This window comes from Agelaius phoeniceus, chromosome 2, assembly GCF_051311805.1.
Source record: "Agelaius phoeniceus isolate bAgePho1 chromosome 2, bAgePho1.hap1, whole genome shotgun sequence".
Taxonomy (NCBI): Eukaryota; Metazoa; Chordata; class Aves; order Passeriformes; family Icteridae; genus Agelaius; species Agelaius phoeniceus.
The window spans coordinates 73,037,763-73,058,573 of NC_135266.1; the positions used below are offsets into that span (position 1 = coordinate 73,037,763).

Consider the following 20,811-nt stretch of genomic DNA (forward strand, 5'->3'; position numbering starts at 1 on the left):
ATACATCCTAACTGGCTATTGGAGACAAAGCAGTGAAAAAGCATGACCTTAGCAAGGAGGAACACCTTTCTAAGAGGAACACCTCTACAAAAATAATTGTTTCATGCCTGTGACAAGGAGAACTGTGGAAGAGAGGAAAACTTGAAGGCTATCCTACCTCCTCTCACTATTAAGCCTTCATCAGTTGTACTGATCATGCAGATATTGATTTCCTCCAAGCCAGGGCTTAGCCTTAAACTCACTTACACAAAGATCAGTTAGGCACAAATTACCTGTATCTTAAGTAGCTGTCTGTGGTCAACTAGGAATTTTGCAAAGAAGGAGCACAGACATCTCCTGGTGCCAGACATGGCCCTTGCTCAGCAGACACCTTTGTTGTGAGCACCACAATCCAGCACACACCTCAGCAGACCAGGCTCTGCAGCACCCACTCATGTCAACAGTGAGGCTGTTCAGTCCTCAGTATATGGAGAAGAAGTTTTCCAGCCCCAAAACAGATCCTCTTCTCTGGTCTGAGTCCTTTAACACCACTTACATTATGGAGCTGACCCTTGAGATGGATTGCTCATTAGAGGTGTGCAACACATGGTCTTCTAAAGCTGGTAAGAAATATCAGTTAGCTGGAAAGTGGAGAAAATGTGCTTGGGGGAAAAGGGGTAGCACACAGGCAAAGCAGGGAGAAGAAACAGAAACATTTGTGTTTCTGTTTTATTACATTTCAGACTAAATGTGCTAACTTCCCCCGGCAAACCCAGGAACTTCCTTGTCCCCCTGCTTAGATGAGCCCTGTTTTCGACAGGTCTCTTTGCTGCCTCTCCCTCCTCTCCACAGGGACATGGCTTCCCTGTTTCAGAGAGACTTTCCCTGCAGTGCAGACAAGTTCCTCAGCTTGTCTGAGTGAGCACTTTGCCTTGATGGAAGTTAACCCTGGAGTTGGGCGGCAGCAGCTGCGGGGAGGTTTGAGAGGCATCTGCAGCAGGTGGGGAGGTAAGCACTTCTGCTGTGCATCAGAGGCCTGGCATACCCGTGTAACAGCTGAATATGGTCTCCAAGACTACATCTCTGTGAACAAATCACATTTTCCATTAAGAAAGAAATGGATGCTCAGCTGCACGCTACTTCATGAGCCATGGAACACTTACCTACTATCACAACTGAAAATATGGCTACAAGTAACATAGCTTTGACTTCAACATTTCAACTCGGGAGTATCTTGGCTAATTTTTAATTGTTTATTTAAGCAATACAAGAGAGGAAGTGGAAATAAACAGGTTCACATGTACTGTCAAGCCTGTTGTTCATCTAGTTTTGAGGGGAGGGTTTAAGATGTCACAGCCACCAAATTTGTACAGCAAAGACTGTTCTTGACAGCTGAGATCAGAACTTTGCTTGTTTTCCACTTTGCTGCTACAGAAGAGTGGGGATACTCCTGGGATCCCACCTAATCTAATCAAGCAGGCCTGTTTGTTCTAAAGAGAAAGAAGGCTATGAGATGCTTCTAGCAGAGTACCTGTGTGTATGTAACAACTCACAGAGACTACAGAGGGAAAACACCAGTCTACTCAGAGCAGCCTTCAGACATACACCAACAGTGCATTTTTCAGATAGATAATAAAGCCATAAAAGTAGAAACATTAATTAGGTGCATGGAATATCGGCTGAGGTGGGAAAGATAAGAGGTGCAAATTCTACTGAAGTCAAGCATGAACTCCTTCATGTGGTCCTGGAATGAGGAAGGTAGTCTCTTGCTGAGGGAATTGCTTGTGCAGTACAATAAACCAAAAGACAGCAGCTTCCTTTCTACACCAAGCAGCCTGGCAGGCACATTGTTATAGAGGCTGGAACAAGCAGGGACATTCCACTTGGAAGAGAGCAGGCTGATCTCAAGCAGCAGGAAATGTCAATGACGGTGGCAGCGTGTAACACCATCCCCTTAGCAGAGCATTCGTGGAGTTCACTGTACATCAACTTCACAGACATTGACAAAAGCTTTTGCTAAGATGACAGATAATATCAATTGGAACATAATGGGATATTAGAGAATCCCAGAAAGACAGTTAAGAGTATGGAAATCTGTTGAGAGGGATCAGAGCATGAGCAAGCTCACATTTCCCTCCTTCAAACACACTAGAGGTAAGGGGTAACATGCAGTTTTCTTTTCTTTCACTGTTTCTTCAAAGTTTTTTTACTGAGTAAAGACTGACTTGATTGGTAATGAGATTACACTGGACTCAATGACAACTACAAAGTACAAGTTTCATTGATAGCATCAGCCTAAATACCCAAATACCACAAAATTATATTAGGAAGGTTGAGGTGATAGGAAGAAGCACCTTAAAAATACTGGAAAGGTGTGGGTTTTATTAGAAGGAGGAGAGCTAATACATGAGAGCACATAATACAGCAGGCTATTTGGGAGTGATTCCCATGCACATTGAAGAGGCCAAAAGATCTGCTTTCCTCCAAAGGACAGTGGAGTGGATGGGAGACAGTGAGGAAAATATCCTTAATCGAACTGGGGACGTGAACCTGACTTTCATTCTTCAGAGAACAGGTCAGGTCTTACAACAAAAGGGATTGACAACCAAATTGTGCCTCTTTAACACACATTTCAAGTCCTTATAATTCAATGAGTTGCCAACACGAGTAATTCAACGTGGCTGATCAAGAGATTTCAAGTTAATAAGGTGATGTCTACAATGTAGTTTAGGTGTTAAATTATCTTAATGGATAATAAACCAAGGCTTGCACAGAACACTTAGTGAAAGGAGAAATGGAATGGATACACCATATCCAAATAAACTGACATTATATATTGAACACCCTTCTAATGGTGACACTAGGACACACTATGATGAAGACCCAAACCATCCTGAATGGGAAGATGCAAGCACTGATTTCTTCTGAAGCCAAATCACACAATATATCAAAGATGAAAATGCACAGAGAACTGTTTACCAGCAAGTCTTCTGCTTCCTAGGACTGAAGATAAGACGGACCTACCATACAAGTTCCTTGTGAAGGTTTGTGAAATTAACTACAGTCCAAGAATAAAAAACATGGATTGTAGCAGAAAGAAGAGAAAGGGAAAAATAAGAGTCCTGCCTGAGAAGTTACAGCCTTGCCAGCCAAAACATTAGAGATTTAGAAAATTGGCTTAACCAAAGAAGCCAGAGATAGATAATTTGACTGCAACCACTTCTGTGTGTGGACATTCATAACAAGCATAAAGATTTCTAAAAAGCAATAGAAATCATGCTACATAAGAAATACAAAAGAAAGAAGTATGCATTCAAGAGCGCAGCTGTGAGGGAGTATTTCAAGACACTGTTTCAATGTTTACATCTACTCTCTCAACAAGGGTAGAAATAACAATAATAATTTTAACTAAAGCTACCCTCTGCGGGGGCAGGGGGAGCTTGTCAATAAAATGAATGAGTTCCAACATTACAGAAATGCTCTTTTCACCTAGACTGACTGCCTCCAACTGTAAGATATACATAAATCCAGACCCTCTGGACATGGAAAAAAATATCTACAGGGCATATTTTGCATATCAGCATAATTTGACTGCCTGTGATTTCTCAAAAAAACAGAAATGTGAGAAACATTTTGACAGTTCAGTCTAATTCCAGAATTCTTTTGGCTATGTAGTTGCTAGTTGTGAGTGATGCACATAAAAATAATTTCCCTTAACCTAAAGGAAAAGGGGGGCAGGTTTTTGGGCTTGTGGGGTTTTTTTGAGGTTTTCTGCTGTTGTTGTCTTTTGGTGGGGTATTTTTAGTTTTGGGGGGTGGGATTTTTTTGGTTTTTTTGGTTTTTTGCTATGAAGTGAAATCTCTTTTGCATCACTAAACAATATAGAGCTAAAATTTATTTTATACACAGCTCTCTGTGACAGGATATTTGTGAGAGGTTGTTCAGGCAACAGATGCAGGTTTAATAAAGCTGGCATGACTTGAGGATCATTTGGAAAGATTTCTCCCATGATAACAACAACATACAAGGTATTAAAGTACAATTAATGTTGTTGCCCTCCATGTAATAGACATGGTAAGAAAAGGTCATCCTATGGACTGCTAACAGCTACTCTGAGCACAAGAGCAGCATCTTTGCAAGGCTTGTGATCCTCTATCTTAACCCAGAATCACATGGCAATTTTCCTGCCCCAGGGTTCAGACCAGAATAACTCTGAAAAATTATACAAAGGCAGCTGGACTTCAGAAATCATGAATGAAAATATAAAATAATCATTTTCACTATCATTGGGTAGAAAAAACCACACACAAAAGATATTAAAGGTAGAAAACCGTGAGGGGAAAAAAGCAAAAAGACTGGGTTTTATAAATTACTTTGCAGGCGGAACTTGGTTGTTATTCTCACTTAAAATTTCCAGAACACCATTAAATATTTTCTGCTTTCAAACTTCTGGCATCTGACCTGGCCAGACACCTTCACAATTTTTTGTTTCTAATCACTAATTGTCTTTTGAGACTTAGATTTAAGGTGCCAATTATCCATGACCTGCATACTTTAATGCCAAAGAGTTCAGCAACAAACTCTAGGGCAGGCTCTTCCAGCTTCTTGACAAGAGGAGATGAGTTTTTACTATTGGAACTTACTTGAGGGCCAGTTGGGAAAACCATCTTGTAGCGTTATGGAAAGGTAAAAGATAACAAAAAGGCAGGACAGAACTGACTTGTGAACAACCCATGGAGAGCTCTAACAGTTTAAGAACAGAGATAAAATTCTGGAAAACAGAAGCCTTCTGGTTTTATTCTCAGATCAGTAAACAATGGGCCACGTGGAATAGAATATTGAGGATTACATGGTTGTCTACTTCTTTCCTCAGTTTACCTACAAATACAGCTGCCTGCACATACACAGCTAAATGAGTAGAGGTCTGAGTTTCCAAGATTTTCATCAAAATTCCAAAGAATCTGGAATCTCTCCATTTCTGCAAAGCAAACTGCAGTTTTAAGGAGCCTGGTCTCTTCTCGAGGTTTCCTCGTGTACCTCATGGGGACCTTGTGAGAATTCACTAGGTGGGACAGGATTTCATACAAAAAGGTATTCAGCATGGCTCACAGCCTATCCATTTCTACTCCTATAATCATGAGTAACAGAGCTGAACCTTAGAGACACTTCCTTACTCGGTACAAGAGGCAGAGCAGAGCATAAGCTAGGACTGAGAAAGGCATGCTGCAGAAGCATCTTCTCTTACCTCTTGCAATATTCTGTACACAAAGAAACTGCCTCAGAAGCATCTTTTTAACTCCTTCCTATTTGCATATTTATTAAACTCACATTTATCTTATTTTCAGGGGGAAAACAGAAGAGCTTGATTTTTTAGGCCAGAGTCTCATCTCCAGCCTCCACATCTCATGTCATTTTCAAAATACACCTTTTTTTTTTCCATCCAGTTGGCAGGCAGTTTGAGTCCTGCACTGGTTGGTAGAAACTTAAGGAAATTTTCCTAGGATTTTTCTCTTTCCACTCCGCACTGCCCAGCTCTGCCAGGTTTCATTCCCCCCACCTATGTTTGAGAGTGCTGCCTTACACATTACCAAATGCAGCTCCACACCAGCCCATATTATAACACTGGTCTGGATCTCCATCATCTTTTGGGCCATTCTGCTTGCCCAGACAGATCTGCTTCAGGTGGAACGCTAATACAATTCTTGCCAAAAAGACATCTCCCTGCTTTTTTCCAAATTAGCAAAAAGGGATAGAAAATATTGATGATTTTTGTCTTCCTGGAATATTCTCACACTCTTTCTAGGAATAAGCAAGGACATCTCTCTGCCATCCCATTATTACACATGTGCACAGTTATAAGAAAATGTTCTGAAGGGACGTCAAGCAAATAATACCAGTTTTCAAAATTCTATAGCAATATATTTATACAAATTACAGAATTCTGTATGTATTTACACACCATTACAGAATACCAAGTAAAAATAACACCAATCATTCTTTTCTTTTTCCCTCAGATTTTTCTTCAGGTCAATTTTAGAGCTTGAGAAAGGTGCCAGATGGGCAGGACTAGAAGGTGAAGACTTCTGTTTGTCCACAGCACAGGAGGAGAGGCACTGCAAGCCTCCCTGCTTTGCCGTGTCAGCTCTCTGCAGCCCTGATTTAGCAGGATCACATAAGGAGCAGGAGGGTGTCCATACCCCTTCACACCTTCCTGGCAAAGGAGCTGAGCAGCACCCAGGTGACAATGGCTTTGCCCATCCCCCACCCGAAAACAAACAGAAATCACTCATTTTACACAAGGGACTGAACAGAATCTGTTGTTCGCTACCCGAAACAGGCCAAATTTGACCCAGTGAACCTGCAGGGAGTGGCAAACTGCCAGCTCCTGGGCCGTCCAGTCTTGCAGTAATGCCTAAGTTAAATTACACGTTTCTATATTTACATAAAGTCAGTATTTACACACCATTACGGGTTATTCGAGTAAATCGGTTACAGTTTATTTAGAAGGACTGCCATAAACTCATAACATTTTTCTTGAGTTTAATCCTTTCTGTAGAAAAATACAAAAAAAAAATAAATTAAATAAAACATGTTAACTAGTAGTAATGATTAGCCTATGACTAAAAATTCCAAGTCAATTTAACATTAAGACTTTAACTGTGGCCTAATATTGCGGCCTCGACTCAGAGTCATTTTAACCTTTGCAAATAATTTCCTGGTGTATGTCAGATTTACTGAAACAGCAGAGAGTTGCAACCTCCCTTCCTCATGGTGGGCTTGATGCATTTACCACAGAGCAGTGAGCCTTGGTCCTGCCCAGGAGCGCCTTTTCTTCTCCTACAATCTCTGCATCGCCCACACGAATGATCCGGCACCCAACCGACCCACAGCAGCCAAACCATCCGAGCCCCAAAGGCTGGGACACAAATGTGTGGGCTGCAGCTGAAGGCTGCAAATTCCCAGGCAATAACAGTCCCTAGACAGGTACCCTACAAATCAACTAATGTAATTTACGTCTCTTTATCATCCATGAACAATCACAACAAAACACCATGTTGTGTTTGAGATCACTGATATCGCCGGTTGAGACATGGCTCCTCCTACCTGCTTCAGCACGGACAGGGAACATTTGTTCAGCACACTGAGCCAGAGGTCATTCCAGAACAGAAATAAATTTCAAACCATATAAATCAGATGGACAAGGGTGCTGTAGAGCAAAAATTTCTTAATTACAATTAGGCTACAACCTTTTGCATCACTCCTCCAAAGGAGCCCCCGTGCGTATGCAGACAGCTAGGGTGTCAGGACCAGCCCTGCTCCCAACATATCCAATGGTGAAGGCTACACTCAACTTAATGGCACTGGATTGAAATCCTAAGGGATAAAACAACTACAAAATGCATTTTTCATATGGATCCTAACATGGTTTTCGTCTCTTTTTTTTTCCTCTTTTCTTCAGAGTATTAGGGGAAAAAATGCCTCTTCCTGAGGGTTAATTTCCAAATGGTAACTGCTAATCAATGTGTTCGTGTGCTTATCTTAAAATGCTACATACCCTTAAATATTATATACTGTCTCCTCACTTAGGGTTCATGAATATTTGAACATACTTTAGGAAAAACAATAAAAATAAGTCTAATACTGTCCCCCTCATTGTCATTATTGATAGAGATTTATTAGTTTCATTTTGCAAGTTTTACTTTAGGAAGGGTGCTAATATCATGTATTATGACAGTTCACACTGAAAGCAATTTTCCATAAAAGGTATTACAATGACCCCTATGGAACTTGTATAATTTCATACTAGATAGTCAAGTGCACAAATAAACATGTTTACAAGAGTGATCCTGTTAACCTGGTTCTTGCCCTCTGAAATATTTATGTGTTCTTTGTGGAATCTTAAAATTAGTATAATTGTTGTTGGTATTACTTATGTTGTTTCTGGCATTCTCTTTAGGAAAAAAAATAGCATATTTATCATCTAGCTTTGGTATAATCTGCAATAGGTTTTAACAAGTAGAATATATTCCAACCCCTATATTTTCCACAGCTGTGAAATTTACAATGATGTAAGAAGTCACTTTATCAGAGAGGAAATATTACAGACACATAAAAAAAAGTTGAAGACCCAGTTTTCTCTTTAATCCTCTGGGGTAAGCTATGAAACAAGCAGTCAGAAGAGTGAGGACTCAGTGTCATGAGTGGTGTGCATACTTGTACAATAATACGGGCACAAAAGAGATTGTCGCCTTTAGTACATGAGGGTCACTAGAATTTATTATTGTTATTACCTTTTTATTGTTGGCTTTTTTTTTATCCATGCACCTTTATATTTACTTGCATGAATTTACCACAGGTTCATAGTGGCCTTTGCCATTTCAATGCTTACAGAGCCTAAAGCTTCCAAAATGCCTATCTGGCCTGTACATATTTCATTAAAAATAAACTCTATATAATAAATAAATATATAAAATAAATAAAATGTTGCCTTTGGAATTTCTATAAATAAATTTAACTTTTTATTTTTATTTTTTTTACTAAGAGGTCTTTGCTTTAAACTCAGTGGGGTGAGACCCAGAGAGCGATTAACTGAAAAGTCTCTTGTTTAAGTAAGACTGCACCCTCCATGCCTTTGTAAATGCAGCGTACACTTGAGCAGGCCACCAGCCAAAAATCCTGATGAATCGAAGTATGGCAGCTATGCTGATATATGACGAAGTACAACTGATCAAAAATTTAAAAGCGTGTCTATTCCCCAGCATGCATCAGGCCTTCCTCCTCCTCCTCCTCCTCTTCACCCTCCTCCTCCCCTCGGCTCCTCTCTCTCACGCTCTCACTCCCATTCATCCTCTCCCTTCCTCTCTCTCTCGCACTCACTCTCTCGCGCTCCCTCTCGTACTAAATCAAGCGAGTGGGCATAGGCTCTCCTCCAGGAGGACAAACCTTTAAGTGCAGAACAAAATCAGCATGTTCCATCCAAGCCTCCATCATACATTATGCATGCGACAAAGTTTGGCAACAGTGGAGCTGATGTGATGACACAGCTAATCAATAAGAACCCACCGCATGAAACCTTTATAGTGGTTACTTTTTAAGGGCTCAAGTGAAGGAATTGTCTTTGTCAACTTTGGCTTAAAATATCCTTATATAGTTCTGGTACTTTCTCAGGGTCCACTGGTCTAGGTAAAAAATGTGTAAATTTTTGATGCCGTTTAGTCCTAGTCCCTTCTCTTGGAGTCCCATCTTTATTTAACGCAACGTAGTACCGTCTTCCAGTGTCCACATGTTTATATAGATTTGATGAATATGTGTTATACCAGTTTTCTTCAAATTGCTCTCTGAATACACACTCCTGGGTTAATTTTTCCTGTGGAAAGAAAAGAAAGAGCAGTAAGGAGACAGCCACTAAAATAAGCTACTTGTTAAAGAATCACTACTTTAATGGCTTGAAACTGGTATCTCCTCAATAAATTGCAGAATAAACTATTTCAATTCTCCCAGTTTTAGCTACGAAGATCTGTATTGCTGGGTGTTTCAGGAGGCAGTCAGAAGGGTGGATAATTCTATGTGAAGCAAAAATGACTCTCAAAGCCTCACTGCCCAAATCAATACCATAACAACAAAGATGAAAACAGATACTTTTCATTTCTGAGAGCTCCCAAGCAGCTTACAAGACCTTACTGGACTTCTGTAACAAATTGTTTCAATGGTGAGTGCAGGCATTCAAACAAACAGATATAAATAAAAGAAATTAGAACCAGTTTGCAGGGCTGTAATAAAATTTACAGTCTTAAAATCTCGATGTCGTTTCAACGCATGGAGAACTTGGTGCATTTCATTAATTTAAAGACATGCAATTTGCTAGCCTTCATTTGATTTATTATTTGTATCATGAAGACACAACCCAACAGAGCTTCAAACCGAAACATGAACCCTGTGTGCTGAGATGAAGTAAGCAAGGAAAAGCCCTCCAGGTTTGCATTGTCAGGGTCATCCTTGTGTCCCATCCTACTGAGGACAGGACCCACTGAGGATATCAACCATTCATCAGATCCCCCTGCCACCATAGAATCCCACTCCTTCCAGTTGACCCACTTCTTCAGTCTGTGTGTTGCCTTCCACATCCTTAAGATTGCTTAAATTTCTTTTTTAAAAAATTGCTTAATAGAGTGCTTAAAACACAGCCACCTGATAACCAGACTCATTTTAGGAAGGACTCACACAAATTACTGGGAAAAAAGGTGGTGAGCATGGGAGAGCTGATGGAAAGCTGGGAAAAATAAGCCTGAAAATAGCCTTTTCACCAGGCACAAGAAAAAAATAGTGATAACTCAATGTATTTTTTGCAACAAGTTCTCATTTCAATAGTACTCATATCAACCATACCCAGCTTCCATCTGAGGATGCATTTCTAATTATTACAAGGCTCCATACAGTACATGTGTTTTACAGACATTAAATCTTAAAATAGTTCTTTTAGATTGGAGCATGGAGATGGGAAAACAGAGACCAAGGCCCAGATGCAGCAATGTATGGCAACTAAGGCATAAACCTGTGCCTGCACACAACTAAGGAGCCACAGCTCAAGCACCCCTAAGAAACCACCTTCCATGACTTTACCAAGGAGCTTCCCAAGGTTTACCACCACCAAACCCAGCAGCTTTCCTGAAGCTGCAGGTGCCTTTGCAGCCACCTCTGCTGCTTGAGACTCAGCTCACAACCCTTTCCCAAACCAATGTGCTTTGGCCCAGATGTTTTCACTGCTGCTTTGTGTGGCAAGCACTCTGCTCCCAGGGCAGCCCACTTGGGCTGGGGACAAGAGAGGCCCAAGGAGCCCTATATACCTTACAGAAGACACCCAGGAAGTATTCCTTGTGGGGGAAATAACCCTGTGCAAATGGGGAAAGGAAGCCAACACCCCTCTGCACCTGTACAAACTGGGTATTGAGCTGCAAAGACAGAGTCCTCCTCAAGCCCTCCCAAACACCTGAGGGTTTGGGATTTGGAGGGTTATTTTAAATTAAATTTGTGGCAATTCCAGTAGGCAAGAAAGGCAGCAAGTAAGCTGCTCCTGACTTCCCCTTTAATGGGTACCTCATTACCACTCAGAAAGTAGAAATCCCAGACAGGACCTGGTTTCACATGTTCAACACCTGAAAATTCACTGTGGCAGTGACCATATCCCTTTGTGGATGTGATAACTTTTTTTTAGAGTAATTCCTGACTTTGACATTTTTAGTTCAATTTTTTTTAGTTCAATTTAATTTTTTTAGTTTGTTTTTTTTTTTTACTTCAAACAGAGCAATAGTCTACAATGGTTGTAGGCAAAAGAAGCACAAATCTGTTCACATTAAATCCTTATCTGTGGGCCATACCCTGCAACCTCCTATTGATAATTGCCTCTATGTCCTTTGCCAGCTTGAAACTGCAGCCGCATTGAGCATCACCAGACCAGCAGCAGCTGCCAGTTACACCCATTGCAGTATTCCCCTTGCACAGCCTCAAAAGTACAAACTATTATAAAAGGTAATCTGCTGCAGAGAGGATTAAGTATAGATTTCATTAGTGGTTTATTTTGCATGAGGTTTAAAATCATCTGTGTTTGTCCTAAGGCAGATTCAGATGCTAAGGAGTATTATATACTGGACTTATATAAGTTTGTGGGGAAAGAGAAACTAATTCAAATTGTTTTCCTGCTCTCAGAAGGCAATAGGATCACATGACAAGCACTGCAGAAGAACTCCCTGCTAAAAATAGCAGCATTTTAGGAAGATATTTCAGTCCTGTCGTGAATTCATTAATTATTCACTTCATCTGCGGTTTTTTTTAGCATCATCATAAATTTCTATCTTTGCAAGAACTACTTCCCCATGCCCTGAAGGAGAAATTTTAAAATAGCCTCTCTTTATCTGGCAGGTTTGATGGATCATGACAGTGCTGTGGTACACATAACTAGCAGACCCTGAATCAGGGTTTGCATTGTACTGCACTCTGGATGAGTTAAATGGATTTCAAGCTCACAAATTCAATCTTCATTTTACAAGCTTATCCTATTTTAACTTTCTATTCACTTACAAGACAGCTACATCTCTTTTGTCCTTCAAAATTCTCAGAAATTCATGTACAAACGTGAGGCAAATACTTCAACATGAACATGACAGAGCAATCAGAATGTGGGATCAGGTAGGCAGGACATTAACAATTACCCTTTAAAAGAAATTAAATTATTTCTTTATACAGTCAAGCCTTTTCCTTCTAGGAGACTTAGAAATTCTGGTTGTGGTCAGACACTATTGGAGTAAATCAGTGTTGACAACTTTGGATCAGATCCTGTAAGTAATGTGGCACACTGAAATCCCATAATATCCTTCTTCCCATGCCCTAGGAGAGTCTTACAATGATGTCTCATCTAATACCAAGACAGACAGAAATCAACATCCACCAGAACAGTCATTTATGCAGAATCACAGAATCCTTTGGTCTGGAAGGGACCTTTAAGATCCCAGAGTCCAACCATTGACCTAAACTTGATGAGCCTACCCCTAAACCATGTACCACCATAGCCCTACATAGCATTAATACCTTATGCTCACATTTTAAGTATGCAGGTCTTTATTCCAGCCAGAAATGAGCATAACACAGAGGTGAGGCTGGTCCATCCTGCCAACATCACCCTATTGTCTCTCCATCTTAGGAAGGGAAAGTCTTGCTCTAAACCGACTCTCCCAGTATGGAAAGGATATGGTGTTTCCTGATCACATTTCTCCTTCTGGCTATGACTTTTAGAAAGTCCCTCTATGCACATTTGAAGAGCAAGATTTAGCCCTACAATACAGCAATTTTTGCATACCTTTATTCCAGCAACTGACTTCTCTATCAATTTTCCAGTGCAAATATTTCCTTGCACCATACTTAAAGTTGCTGGACATCTTTGTCGAAAGCTGACACAAATACCAAACATACCCAACTGGAACAGCTATGGAAAGTAACCTGCATTCCTGTGAAAGGGGAGGCTGCCTGCCTTGCTCAAATCATTTAATTCAGGGCCAAATAAGGAGGTGACCTCAAAATTATATAAATCAGATGTTGCACCACATTCCACATGTTTTCTGTGAGAGCTGTTCATAGAGTATTCAACTACAAAGTGATTGATTTTCATTTTGCTACATTTCCATGCTTCACCTGTTTGGTTTTTTAACCTGTTATTTAACTCAGAATGTGCAAATAATCACATTGTACAAAGATGCACATATTACAAAGACAAAACCCCGAGAAAGATTAAATTCAGAAAACTGCTAATGGCTGGTCAGTGTTAGCAAGCTCAGGACCCCTTTCCCTTTTTACATTCTCCACCACCTAACAAGGAAAGAAAATAATTATGTTATGCTATTTCCAGGCAGATTGATTAAAAGTCAGATTCTAAAGTAATAAAGTGCATGGTTACAGGCATCAAATGAAAGTTCTGCTAGCTTGTTTTAAAATAGCTATCCATGTGAAGTGGTTAATTGCAAATAAGTAGAAACACGTAAAACACATGTATACTGCTCAGAGAATGGTTTCATGACTCTAAAGAATGTAAGACATTCGTGCTGCTTGCTACTTGAAAGAACAGTACAGGGTCCGATATAAAACACATCAATACTCTTTCTTTCTTTCTTTTAAATAACCCAATGGAGCTAAAACTTCAATTTATTTTGTAATCTGATAAAAGAAAGCCTCTTCAGACCATCATTCCTAAAGTCACAGCAAGTACCTTTCATGCCAAGCAAACTACTCTGTTCTATGCCATGTGTAGTTCTCCCTTTTGCAAACTGCTACACTGATTCAGCAGAGACAACACCTAATCCAGAAGTCCAAACAATTATTAACAAGAAATATATCTGATGTAGTCAACACTTCCTGTATACCTGCTGCACACTAACACCTTGTTAATCCACCCTGTCTTAATAAAAGTCATGTTTATATGTATAATCCCCTGAGTAATTTCATGCAAATCCCTCATTATGGCTACATGGCATTACTGAAAACTGCGTATGTAGTGAAGGGAAACAAAGAAAAGCCCTATTCTCCTCTGAAGCTTTGCTGCTCTGCCTACCAACACACACATTTTACATGCCATTGGCCCTTCCCATGCTGTAATGCAAACAGCCTCTAGAACACACTACGTTCAGCTAATAATTAACACTCATCCAGAGCTGTCATAAATAAAGGTCTAGCTTAACATTTGCTGTGGCATTTTCTGTACTCTCATGCTCAGCCTGTTTGTTTCTGGCTGGGTGAACTACCTCCAGCCACAATGAGAAGCCAAATACCAGTGTCCAAGCAGCACCACTTTCTTTTCCAAATTAGACCACAGTGTGAGTCAAGGCCTGCACACTGTGTGTCTGACTTGGTAAGTGTCACAGAGATTTCTTTGATGAGTTTCTCCAAGCAGCCTCTTTTCAGAATGCTTTGTTTGATAATTTGACAGAACATGAAATAAATGGGGAAAAAAATAGTCTGCCAAGAGGACTAGCTGACTGGCTTTTGTGTTTGTGTCAGTAGCTCTCCAAAAGCCTTTTAGCAGGAAAGCCTTCAGGGCCAGAGGAGAGACAAGCAGTCAGGCACCAATGCTGCCACTGATATACATTTCATATTCCATGGCACATTAAATAAGATGAGGGAAATCAGGCAAGGTGTCCCTGGCAAAACCACAGTTAGGCAACTGCATTCTCCCTACCTGAGGTCACCTTGTACTCTCACAGAGTACATCCAGTATCCATCTTACTTGCTTCCCCTAAACCTCTTCGTTAATTTGTATAAAGTTTTTATTATACATCAATCCCCACTTACAAAATAAAAATCAAGCGTGTCTGTTCTGTGCTGCTGCCATGCAGAAGTAATGATGGTGCTTAATTATTAGCATCTTTCATACAAAAAGTTTGTAAAGATCCCAAGACCCAGCAGAACTTGAACCCCTTGGGATCATGATTGCCAAAAGCCACCACACAACACCTACATAGATGCAGACCCTGTGGTACTTCCAGGCCCTGATGCAGACAACAGAAAAGCAGCACTTCCTGAGCACGGTAAGCAGACCCCAGTACCAACAGTAAAATCCCAGGACACTGTCAGTGCAGGAGGGATTTCAGGGCTTCAGCCCTTTGTCCCATTGCCACTCTTCTCCTGCTCCCTTGCTCTCCACACTATCAAGAACCTTCTCTGGAGAGACCAGGCTGGCACAGAGCACTGTGCTACACCAGGGCTGTTTACAGAGCTCTTCTGATGTGAGCTGCAGGATGAGATGCCAATTAGGCCTCCATCCATTTTTGCCACTGCCAACTCCTCAGCTCTTGGTTTTACTGATATCCTCTCCTTTGAGATTTCAAGTTTGCAGCATCTGTCAAGCCTTAAGCATTCCCTCCTTGGACATGAAATCATTATGGGACGAGCAGCCCCACTGTGCCTGAGGATAGGCAGCCCACCAACAGCCATGCCTAAGTTCACAAAGGCTGGGTTTATATCTGCTCAGCCAAGCGCATGAGATGAAAACTCATTTTCACCTAAACACCCAAGATCTGCTCATGACGCTGTTGGAAGTCTTGACAAAACTCCAGGGGCAGATCTCAGGCTACATAAGCTGTCACAGTGTCTTTTCTCTGGAAGCTGATGAGCTTCCTTCTCCACACCACAACAGAACAGGACCAGGACAAAGTCGACTCTTAGAAAACAAATAAACAAGCAGGTCTGTTCCCCTCCCTTCCACACCAGCAGATCTGGGCCCACACTGTGTCATTTACTAGTCACACTTCTAACCTCTACTTTATTTTTGATTCCCTTGGCACAATAAAGAACTGCAGTCATCAATGTTATCTAAGCATCTAATTCATAACGCTTGGCTGAACCCTTCCAAGAATCAGAAAGCAAGGTGGTATTCAGAAATCTGATACAGGGGCCAGAGCCAATTTTTAAAGAAGATGGGAGAAGGGTTCCCGTCAGCTTAAATGGAACATGGATCAGCCTTGCAATGATAAAAAGGCAACAAATATTTTAAGACATTAAAAGAACCATTTCAGGCATGCTCAGATTTACTGAAAGCTGTAACTTGACCTTCCCCAGCTCCCCACTCCACAAATTCTCTTCTATCAAAAGACAACCTGTATTTCAAAGCAGGGCTGCCACCCTACAGCTACACAGTCTTTAGCCTGAATACCAGTTAAGGTTTTACCCAGACAGAGATTTGTAAATAAAACATGCTTGCCTTAAATCCAACTAAGATGGAACAAAGTGTTTTGTCAGTATTTTTTGCCTTGTTCTGCGGTTCTCTAAGCACAGAACACAGCTTTAAAGAACAGATAGACCTCATTCAGCAAAAAGTGCTGTTTAAGTGAGCTAAACTCACATGCAGAAAACATTGTAAAGTGAGGGATAAGAAGTACTTAATCTGCATGAGCCTCTACATTCAGTGAGTACCCCACAAAAGAGATTTATCCACCATTAACGAATCACCTCATCTCTCAGCTACCAGGTGGCATCATAAAAAGAGCAGAATGCTCAGGACCCTTCATGAAACACTTTGCCACAGGGACCAAATAATTATTATACATATGTAGTGATATAAATATACATTATAAAAGTAATTCATGATTTATTCTTTCAGCAAGATGATTTGGTCAAGGACTGATGAACAAAAGCCTGTCTCCATATTTTGCTATTAATTTTATGCAAAGCTACCAGCTAGGTACTAGCTCAGTGAATAAGGACATTACTGATCACATTGTCATTCTGGATGGGGGTCATAAAACAAATACAGCATCACAAGCTATCACATTTTGGAAAGATCCTCACTGAAATGCCACATAGCCACTGGGGTTTGAAAACCAACAAGCTTCACAGAGAAATTTTTAAAACTATGTGCTTTGGTGGGCACTACAACAAAGGACTGGCACACTGTGATCTTTACCTAGCAGGGCTCAATTGCTTATTCAGTTTAAATTGTTTAAAAATGAGGCCTTTTGATTTCCCACCTTGTTTGGACAGGAAGGAAGGCCAGCATGTCAAATAGTTGCTGCTGAAGAAAAGATGTCATGCTTCTTTTTTCAGACAGCAGTGCCCCCTCCCTTGGCAAACACTTCTCATAAACAGTCTCTCCAGGGGTGACTTTTTGGACACTTCCCCCCTTCCTTTTCCCAGGGGCAATCCTGCCAAAAAGTCTTGGATTTAGTTACACAATTTTAGTATCTTGCTTTCTGAGTAGAATAAAGGGTATTTCCTCAATATCTCTCAGAAAATCCATACATCTTTGGTGCTGCTATGCCATGACTTATGTTGTCAGTGATACAGCTGACCCAGCCTTTGGGAAACAGTGGAGGCTCTGGTCCTTCATGAGACCCCTACTCCTCACATGCACACCAGTGGGCCTGTCTTTCAATGGGTAAAACTTCAGTCATGCACTTAATTTCAGCTTTGATGAAAGAAGTTGTCATTCTGTCTGTAAAAACCCAAAAGATATATAGTAACAACTTCAACAGAACTAGTGACTGAAGAGCTCAAAGACCAGGTTGTTGTTCTTCCAGGCACCTGCAAACATGGATCTTCCAAAGAAATTGGATTTTTAAAGTAAAAAAGGGAAAAACCCTGCTATTTTGTTTAAACTTTACAACATTTGTATATTCTAAAATAAATAAAAAGATTCTGCTGAAGTCTTCTCCAATAACTTTCCTGTTCTGAGTTCAGATTATATACTATATGATGTCTTAACAAAGGCATCAATGGGACAAAATCCTCCTTGTCATGAAAGAGTAAGATTATATGTTAAAAGATTGCCTCTAGATTGCAGACTCTCATAGGTAGGAACCCTGTCTAGATTTAGGTTTTTAAAATGATGAATACAATACAGCTCTTATCTTGATTGGGATCTGCTGACACAACCATGAAACTAATTGGTGGTTTCACAGGAGCAGGTCCAATCCTGATTCCATTGAAGGCAATGGTATTTTGACCATAATAGAATCAAGTCAAAATTTCTCTTGATCACAACTGTCTCTATAATTGTGTTAAATCTGAAGAGCAAAGTTGAGCAGATTAAAGATGTGCAGCCTGGGCCAGACCTCAAAAGTATGCAGCGTCCACACTAGAACACAAGTTTTACCTGAGCAGCAGCCTGTGGAACACAAATATAAAATCTTATCCTCAAATCAGATATCTGCCAGTATAAAATGAATGAAAAAAGAAACAAAAGGTCCTTATAGAAGGGGAAAATATGGATTTGCACTATAACAAGCTTCATTTCTCAAGGTTTTGAATGTGACACAAATGAACCACATTGCTGCACATCACCAAATCAGCCTAAGCACAGTCAAACTGCAAAGCTAATCTCAACCTAGTCAAAATCCCTAATGAAGTCCCCACAGGGCAAACGTTTTCTACTCTCTCTTTGAAATTATGAATGGTATTATGAATGGCAAAGTGGGAGAGAGTACCACATTCACATTGCACTGGCTCCTGAATCAGAAACAGAGCACATCTGATCTTTATCTGATGCAGTGAATAATCCCCAAGCACATCTCAGTGTGTCACTGCTGCTGATGCTTTTAGCATGTCACTTCAACACAGTATTCTCAGATCAACCAAAGGCACTGAACCTTTTCACACCCCTGTATCATTGCACAGCCAGCCCCAGAAAGGCTCAGGGCTGCAGTGACAGGGAACTACACAACTCCAAAGAAAAGAATCTGAAGATGTCCCACTCTTGCTTGCTGAGTATGATTTGGGCTAAAGTGCAGTTATGCCACTTTAACAACTCCCTGCTGTTGAAAGCATGGTGCTCAACCCATCAACCATCCCACACTGCACCTGATTTTCCCACTGAGCCCCAGTGCTTGCCCAAACAGGCAGCAAGCCAGTTCAGGAAGCTGAACATTTTCCTGTGGCTTTATATCCCTCAGCTGATCTCATGACAGGTGAGATGAGTGCCAGTGTTGGAGCATGGAAGAAAGCAGAAGCATGCAGCACTAGCAGGGAATCAGAACTGCCCTTCCTGGAAGAGGCTTCCTGCAAGGTTACATTGGCTGCCTCCTCAAGCAGCACCTCTAGCCTCCTGTTTTCATGAGAACACAAAATTTCAGACATCTTTAGTTAGGGAAAAACAAATCATTAAACTAAGGTTTGAGTAGGATCTTACTTTACCAAAGCTTAGCTTTTATATACACATATAAACACATAAACATATGTATATGTATGTATGTGTGTATATATATATATATATACAAACATACACTCACACACATAATTTATATAGAAGTTACTCATACTGTCCTGTCCCAGGCATGTAGTGAGAATCCAAGATCAACATAGAATTGCAGACCAAGGCAGGGAGATCACTGAGAGTTTTGTCCCAGAAAAAATTATCTTCAGACCTAGTGAGCATTTGAAATTAAGTCTCCTGAGGAAGACCATAGACTTGAGGAAAAGTGTAGTATCTATCTCACAGAACAGTACTAGTAAGTGTCCCTCTTTGGTGACAGTGTTCAAGTCTATGAAATTCTGATTTAAAAAAGACTGAAGCCATAGTTCAAAAACAACCACAAAAGTTGCAGTTTCTCACAAAGCTTTCTCCCATATCACCTGTGTCAAGTGTACTGACCTATCATTTTTTCCTAAACCAGTGCCCACATCTCAAAAGACCTTTTATTCTATAGATTCCTTCATACCTTGCTGAGCAGGTTGCAGTTCCTGCCTCATTCCCCATGCTGGTGCTTGTGGGGAACACCATTTAACAGTACCCAGCTTTCAGCAAAACTGCCCATCCTAATTCTAAGATTGGTTATCTGCAAGGGTAAAGTAGATGAGGTAACTCAAGTATATGGACTTTTCTCAGATCTATACCCTCCACAAAGGAAATTTCCACAGTCACAAAGCTGTTTCTTACTGTACAGTGCAGAGAAAGCATTTATGTCTCATCTACACCTCCCTGCAAAAATCCCTCTGGACAACTCAAAAACCCATTTCCTCACAGCCTGAATCTTCCTCATTATGCAGCCTAAGCTTTCTTGTGACCCATTCAAACCTATACATTCTTGTACTCTATTTCAAGGACTTCTTTTTCCTCCCTAGTGTTACACCTCAAAGTACTTACAGAGAGCAAGAGCATACCCTCTCAGCTTTCATTCTCAGGCTAAGTCAAGATCTTTAGAGTCTATCATTTGAGTCTTTTCATCCCTCTGATCATCCCAGCATGCCCTTTCTGTACCTGTTTTGCTTTCAATTCATCTTCTTTAACGCAGTGACAAACTTCATTTTGTATTTAGACTGGATCCTCCTAGTGTTGTATGGAGTGGCACTGATAGAGCTCTCCTCGTGTGTAAATATTTTAGGTACCAAGACTATTCTGTGAGTTTGCCTCCTCTGCTGAAAATACTTCCCAGCTTTGCAAAAATTTCAATAACACACCACTACCTTTTTATGACAAGATGTTTAATGTCCCTAATAAAACCAGGGAATAAAATCAGTCCAGGGAACAATCCATAAAAACTCCACTAATAGCTTCACTCCAGTCTAATACCTTTCAGCACTCCCCATTGCTGTCTTCTCTTCAGAGTTTTCACCATCTATCATACAAGTCTTCTAATAACACTCATTCTACCCACTGTAACAAACATTCTCTTTTGTAGGTCATACCTAACACAGCCCTGAAGATTAGCACTATTTTCCATTTCTAGAAAAAGGTATTCCTACCAAAAATAAAATACCATGCTTGCCTGAAACTATTTATCCTGCTTCAGTAAACTCATCATGCATGTACTTCCTCTACTCTTCCATTTAAAAGGATGTTCCTAACGTCCCAAGGGCATC

General features: G+C 40.6%; 1 protein-coding gene across 1 annotated transcript in view; it reads right to left on the bottom strand.

The window, feature by feature from the left end:
- Positions 1 to 6,444: 6,444 nt before the first annotated feature.
- FGF9 (fibroblast growth factor 9) overlaps positions 6,445 to 20,811 on the bottom strand; it is a 29,509-nt gene continuing 15,142 nt past the window's right edge. The window contains exon 3 of the mRNA XM_054651432.2: positions 6,445 to 9,346. Coding sequence (XP_054507407.1) covers positions 9,101 to 9,346 — 246 coding nt within the window. The 3' untranslated portion in view covers positions 6,445 to 9,100. The remainder of the gene's footprint in view (positions 9,347 to 20,811) is intronic.